Source organism: Mirounga angustirostris, unplaced genomic scaffold (genome assembly GCF_029215605.1).
Source record: "Mirounga angustirostris isolate CCGP_5_RB_7025 unplaced genomic scaffold, mMirAng1.0.hap1 SCAF_5, whole genome shotgun sequence".
Classification (NCBI taxonomy): Eukaryota; Metazoa; Chordata; class Mammalia; order Carnivora; family Phocidae; genus Mirounga; species Mirounga angustirostris.
Genome location: NW_026991713.1, coordinates 169,852,274 through 169,859,327, shown reverse-complemented (window position 1 = coordinate 169,859,327; position 7,054 = coordinate 169,852,274). Strand labels below are relative to the sequence as shown.

Below are 7,054 nucleotides of genomic sequence, written 5' to 3'. Positions count from 1 at the left end.
GTTCAGAGATCACTACAAAATACCCTGCGGTGGCAGCTTGCTGCTGGATTTATCCTTTGTGCTTGGTTGAGGAGCTTCAGATAGCTTTCTTTGCATGACACATCGGGGCCCAGCCAGCCAGGAAGTGTCAGCCAGGCCCTGGGTTTGGAGGGGCGGGCACAGGCCAGGCCCTGAGGGCCCCCAGGCTGCCCGCCAGGGAGGAGGCGGGCTTGCAAAATTCCACCCATCAGCCCGGCATCTGCCAGACCCACTTGGTGTCAGGAGCTCTGCCAGACGCTGCAGTCCCTTGAGGAAAGCCCTGGGCTGCGGCCCGTGGCCTTGGTTTCTGGCCTCTGCCTGACCTCGTCAGGAAAGCCCCTGTCCCAGCCTCAGGTGACAACTCCCAACCAATCGAGAGCCTGCCCCGGGCGACTGAACCTCACGCTTCTCCCCGGAGCCTGGAGTGCCTGCTGTCATTCATGCGGCCCCTCCCTCGTTCAAGGCCCGGGTTCAACAGCCAGCAAGCGCCCTGACTGAGGTGGCGGAGTGGACCTGTGCCCCCTCCGCTCTACTGACCTCGGGTGGCCCTGTGCACAGTCTGCGGCTAGTGAGGGCTACCTGCCACGCTAAGCACTGGAGCCTCACGCGATGCAACAGCCCGCGAAATAAGTACCGTTGTCCCTGCCATCCTACAGGTGAAAACACGAAGGCTCGTGTTAACTTGCCAAGGGGCTCCCAACTAGGAGGAGTCCGAGTCCGAAGCAGGTGTGTGTGTGTGTCCAGCAGGTGGCATGGATGTGCCTTCCCCCGGGGCGCCGCCTCCTGCAGACCAAAGGCATGGTCGGAGGCCCCCCGCCCAGGGGAGAAGAAATTCCCAGGGGTGGGACTCTGGTGTGTCTCGAGCTCTCTCTCGAGTGCAGGCACCTGGTTCTCTTATGAGGCCTCAGGGTTCATCCCCGACCCACCCAGAGCCCATTTCTGGTCCGGTTTTCTGAGAAACGGAAGATTTGTGGCCCCTTGGGAAGCAGATTTCCAGCAACCCACATTTCTGCATGCAGACACCTGCTTGCAGTTAAGAGCCTTGACCCCTCACGGCCAGCGTCCCCTCCCAGTGGCTTGGCTGCCTGCCAGGCAGTGGCACCTCGGGGGGGCCCCGTCCCACCAGTGTGGGCATCAGGAGAGAACCGGTCCTGAGGGCTGGCCCCGGGCGTCCTCAGGCTGCTGATCCAGACTGTTCTCACCCAAGGAGGGGCAGCAGGTGGGCTTTAAGTTATGCTTGGGAAAGAACTAACAGCCTCGTAACGATGGCTGATTTGTTCCCATCCTGGAAAGCCCTGGATTCCCTCTCTTGACACAAGATCCCGGAGGGCACTGCTTGGACCTCGGGCTCTGATGTCACATCCCTCTCCACTCGCCAGCGTGGCCCAGCCCCGGGGATTTCCTGGTTGAGGAACTGGCCCGCCCAGCCCATGTGGGGAAGGCCTGGCGTTGGAGAACGTGGCATCTGGGAAGAGGTAAAGACCTGCCTCCTTCCCAGCCTGGCCCAATTTGGGAATCTCCTGCTTTGGGGGTGTTGGTGCAGGCCAACTCCTTCCTCGTGAATCCCCAGTCGTGTTCATCATTCACTCACATGATGAATGGCAGAGCAGGGGAGCCCAGTGGTTGAGAGCATGGGCCTGGGGTCCGGACTGCCTGGGTTCAAATCCCAGCTCTTCCCTTACAACTGATTTACGGCTCTGTGCCTCAGTTTTCGTGTCTGTAAAGTGGGGGGAAATAACAGCACCTATCTGACAGCTTCCTCGTGATGATAAGGTGTTGGTAAATACAAAGCGCTCTGACCCCGGCTGAGGCCCTCCAGCCAGCCGTCAAGGGGCAGTGGGGGGCACTCTGAGCTGTGGTCGTAATACGCAGCTGACCGGGCCCCTGGGATACCGACTTCCTCATCGTTATGATCTGATAATCACCAAACTGTATGTTTTTCTGCAATTTTCTGTATATTTCACAATAAAAGTCTTAAAACTTTAAAAGTTTGAATCTTGGGGGCGCCTGGGTGGCTCAGTCATTAAGCGTCTACCTTCAGCTCAGGTCATGATCCCAGGGTCCTGGGATCGAGCCCCACATCGATGGGGTTCTCTGCTCCGCGGGAAGCCTGCTTCTCCCTCTCCCACTCCCCCCTGCTTGTGTTCCGTCTCTCTCGCTGTGTCTCTGTCAAATAAATAAATAAAATCTTAAAAAAAAAAAAAAGTTTATATCTCCCCCTGCCCCCTCCCCCCCAAACAGCCCTTGTATCCGTTTATTATCTCATTCCTTCAATTTGCTCATTCCCTTTTTTTTTGTTTTAATCCTTTGGTCACTTGCTTGTCTCCCCCGTGCATTCAAGTCAGGCCTGCCACGGCCTCCCAAAGGCTTTGAGCCTGCCAAGCGACAACGGGACTTGCTGTGGATGCTCCTGGCTGCGGGGGCCGCGGGAGGAGGTCTGGGGAGGCCACAGGAGGGAAGTGGTAAGGTGGTGTCTGCACGACTCGGCTCGCCGCCCGGGGCCCGGAACCTATTATGCAAGAGTGGAAAGGCCACGGGAGGAAGGGAGGGAAGTGCCACTGGCCCCGGGCCCCGCTGACTTCCCCGGCCCTTGTCCTCACTGCGCCCAGGTGAGCCAGCCTGGGGGCTGCGCGTGCAGTGACCTCAGGGCAGCACCGCGTGGGAACGGGGACGGCGGGAAGCGCTTGCAGTGAGCCAAGCGCGCTGTGCTCCCAGGCGCTGCCGTCCATCCCATGGCCCCAGCCTATTCCTCATGTGGCAATTGTCATCCAAGCATGACGTACCCACAGCAAAGGGCCACGCGCGACCCCGCGTGCCGGGACTGGGCGGATTATGGGAGAGCGAGCACGCTTGCAGAACCAGCAGCCTGATCAGGAAGGGGCAGTCCGGCTACCACCTCCTGCTCCCTAACGGCCACCGCTGTCCCCACCCTGGAGGTCACCCTGCCTTCCAACAGTGGAGCCTGGCGAGGGGAGTTTTTCAGCTTGGTCTACACGGCGTCCTGCCAAAGTGTGCTCTGCTGTCTGCCTTCTCTCCCTCCACCTGTGTCTAGAAGGTTCCCCCGAGTTGTGTGCGGCAGCTCCTCGTTGCTGAGCACCGTATCCTCCTGTGCGGGAAGGTTCTATTTCTTTTTTTAAGATTTATTCATTTGTGAGAGGGGGGAGGGAGGAGAGGGAGGGGCAGAGGGAGAAGCAGGCTCCCCGCCGAGCAGGGAGCCCGGTGCGGGGCTCGATCCCAGGCCCCTGGGATCGTGACTTGAGCCGAAGGCAGACGCTTAACCGCCCGAGCCACCCAGGCGCCCCTCGGGAAGATTCTAGATACATAATGGAGATGACCAGAGAAGGGCCTTGCAAGGCTGGCCACACCCAGGGCCGGTGACCTCCTAGTGACCACAGGGGATGTGCCAAGCAAATCTCTCAGCGAAGAGGACGTGGCCCCTGCCCTTCTTAGTGACAAAACCAGGAACAACCACCAACTTGACCGGTCATGGTAACAGTCTCAAAACGGCACATTTTGGCTCCCCTCTGCCAGACGCCACCTCACCCCCAGGAGTTCAGGGGGACCCGTGGCTCTCAGAGTGCTGGTGGCCTTTGCCGTGGCCTCTGGGTCTTGGAATCTGTGCGTCTGGGCCACCAACCAGCCCCGCCAACCTGAGCCTGCAGCCAGACTGTCAGTGGAGGCCACCTGCCCTGTGACCTTGGACCAGCTCTGTAATCTCTGAGCCTCCCAGGTACCCCCGCCCCCCGCACCGTGCGAGAGGCCCCAGCCCCTTCCCTCACCCACCAGCACACGGCTCCCTCCTCACCTCTTCACCCCACATCCCTCTCAGCAGAGCCTGTGGTCCCATTTCACTCAGGAGGAAACTGAGCCCCGAGGGTCCACTTGAACGCAGGTCTCAGAGCCTGTCCCCACGGCCACTGGTGCTCAGTTACACACCCCTGTAGATATGCACCCCTCCCATGGAGGGCACTGGTGCGGCCACTACCCAAGTGTTTAGGGAGGGCCCTCTGCAAGCCAGCCACCAGGCTAGGGCTTGGGCCACAGCCAAGCCCTTGCTCCCATGGGGCTCACATCCTGGTAAGGAGAGACATCGTAAAAAAAACCCGAAATAGACAATATGTCCGTCGTAGTAAGTGCTCTGAATCAAAACCGGGAAGGTGTGAGTGTGTGGGGGGGGGAAGCGTGAAGTTTTGCTCTTTTGTGAAGTTATCAAGAAAGGCTTCCTGGAGGAGGTGCCATCTGAGCAGAAACCTGAAGACCCTAGGGAGGGAGTTACAGACAAGTGGGAGACGGTCCAGGTGGCCCCGCAAGAGCAAAGACCCTGCAGTGGGAGCAGCTTGGTGTGTTCCAGGAACTGTAGAGAGGCCAGTGTGGCTGGTCCACAGGTTGCCGGAGGGAGAGGGGTGGGGGATGGGCCCCCCCCCAAACTGCGGGGCTCGCCAACCGTGGGGAGGACCTGGCAAGCTCTCCCATCCACATGCCTGCATGAGGCCGCCCACGTCCATGCCACAGGAGTCGAAGGAATCCCAGAAACTGAAAGAAGAAGCAGAGCCCTCCTTGCGTCCTCCCTGCCCCCTCTTGCCCCCACCCCTGCCGAGACCAAAGTGACTTCCTCTTTCCACCCCATTTAAGGCCCAGCCAGGGAGCGCCCCCACAGAAGGGGAGGCCCCGCAGTCCGGCCATGGGGGACACCTTCATACGCCACATCGCCCTTCTGGGCTTCGAGAAGCGCTTCGTCCCCAGCCAGCACTACGTGAGTAGCCCACGGGAGGGCCCTGCGAGCGCGCGGGGACAGGCCTGTCGTGGGAGCACTGGTGCCAGAGAGTGCTGTGACCGCGCGGCTCCCAGGACCACTGGCCTGTCGGGGCACACCGTGGACGTGCACCCTGGCACCCCGGGGCCCTTGGTGGGAGGACAGGCGGCTCGGCCCCTGGCCCCTGCCAGCCCACCTCACTCCTTGCTCCCCCGCCCCAGCCAGGAGTCCCCCGCAGCACCCTGTTCACGTCCCGGCAGCCCAGGGCCCACTCCTCCCAGCAGCCCTCCCTGACCATCCCAGCTTTCAGGGAGCCGTCCTCCAGGAGAGGACTGGCGGCAACCCTCTGTCTCCCCAAGCCGGCCCTGGGATCAGTTACATTCCAGTCGGATCCCCTCCAGTAGGGTGACCCCCACCAAGGGGCCAAAAATGTCCCCTTCCCCCATGCCCTGTCCCGGGAGGCTGCCCGAACATGTCCACCCCACCCCACCAGAGGGTCCCCAAGGCCAGAGGAAGGCCAGGGAGGAACTCTGCTTTGTCAGTTGTAGGGCACATTCAGTATCCTTTGCCAAGACCTTTCTTCTTTTTCTTCACTTTTAATTTCGAAATAATTTCAAACTTACAGAAAGGTTGCCCCCAAAGCACCAATAACTCCAATATCCCTCCACCCCCCACATCTGTGCTCCCTCTCTCCTCTCCCTCCCCGTCCCCTTCCTCCCTCTCTTTCTCTCTCTCTCTCTCTGTCTCTCTCTTCCCCACCTCTTTCTCTCTCTCTCTCTCTGAATAGGACTTTCCTGAATCATTCTAGAGTAAACTGGAGACATTGTGTTTCTTTACTCCTAAACACTACTGTGTACTTTTTAAAGGATTTATTTATTTATTTGAGAGAGAGAGCACAGGAGGGGAGAGGGAGAGAGAATCTCAAGCAGACTCCCTGCTGAGCGCGGGGCTCAGCCTCACCACCCCGAGATCATGACCTGAGCGGAAACCAAGAGTCGGATGCTTAACTGACTGCACCACTCAGGTGCCCCTCTACTGTGTGTTTCTTAAAATCAAGGGCATTTTCTTACATCACCGCAATGCAAATGTGTCAACATCAGCAAATTAACGTAGACGTAGATGAAACACCGTTCTCCGACCCACGGACTTCACTCAGATTTCACCATTTCCCTTACCTGTCTTCTGTAGTAAAAATGTTCCCGGTCTGGGATCCAACCCAGGACCACCTGCTGCATTTCACATGTCGTGACTCTTCAGACTCCCTTAGTCTGGGTTAGTCTTTTTTTTTTTTTTTTTAAAGATTTTATTTATTTGAGAGAGAGTAAGCCAGAGAGAGAGCACGAGGGGGGAGGAGCAGAGGGAGAGGGAGAAGCAGACTCCCCACTGAGCAGGGAGCCCGATGCGGGGCTCGATCCCGGGACTCCAGGATCATGTCCTGAGCCGAAGGCAGACGCTTAACCGACTGAGCCACCCAGGTGCCCCTGGGTTAGTCTTTTTTTAAGTTTATTTATTTAAGTAATCTCTGCACCCAACACGGGGCTCGAACTCATGACCCCGAGATCAAGAGTCACACCTTCCTCCGACTGAGCCAACCAGGCGCCCATGGGTCAGTCTTAATCTTTTTTTGTCCTTCTCAACTTTGACATTTTGAAGAGCGGGGGCCAGTCATTTTGTAGGATGTCCCTTCTACAACAGGATTTGTCTAATCCTTTTTCATTAGACTGGGATTATGTATTGGTGGCAGGAATAGCCCAGAAGTGACATGGTGTTCACCTCGTTGATCCTATCAGCGGCAGGGGATTTTTTGCTGGTTCCTGTGTCGGTGATGTTAATTTTGATCACCAGATGTCTCTACTGTAAGGTGACTAGTTTTCCCCTTGTGATTAATAATGAACCTGCGGGGAGATTTTCTGAAATTAAATGAATATCCTGTTCGCTCTACAGCACCTGGATGACTCTTGCCTAAGTCAAATTACTATAATGATTGCCAAACTGATTTTTTTTTTAGTACAATTTGCTTTTATTCTTGTTTTTTTTTTTTTTAAAGATTTTATTTATTTATTTGAGAGAGAGAGAATGAGAGATAGAGAGCATGAGAGGGGGGAGGGTCAGAGGGAGAAGCAGACTCCCTGCCAAGCAGGGAGCCCGATGCGGGACTCGATCCCGAGACTCGATCCCGGGACTCCAGGATCATGACCTGAGCCGAAGGCAGTCGTTTAACCGACTGAGCCACCCAGGCGCCCCGCCAAACTGATTTTTTTAAACTCTACGGTTCCTTCTGCA

General features: G+C 57.3%; 1 protein-coding gene across 3 annotated transcripts in view; it reads left to right on the top strand.

The window, feature by feature from the left end:
* Positions 1–3,965: 3,965 nt before the first annotated feature.
* NCF1 (neutrophil cytosolic factor 1) overlaps positions 3,966–7,054 on the top strand; it is a 35,213-nt gene continuing 32,124 nt past the window's right edge. For all 3 annotated transcript variants that reach the window (XR_010411977.1, XM_064593084.1, XM_045875495.3), the window contains exon 1: positions 3,966–4,771. Coding sequence is in view for 2 of the 3 variants with exons in the window: in XM_064593084.1 (XP_064449154.1) it covers positions 4,700–4,771 (72 nt within the window). In the remaining variant the exon portion in view is untranslated. The remainder of the gene's footprint in view (positions 4,772–7,054) is intronic.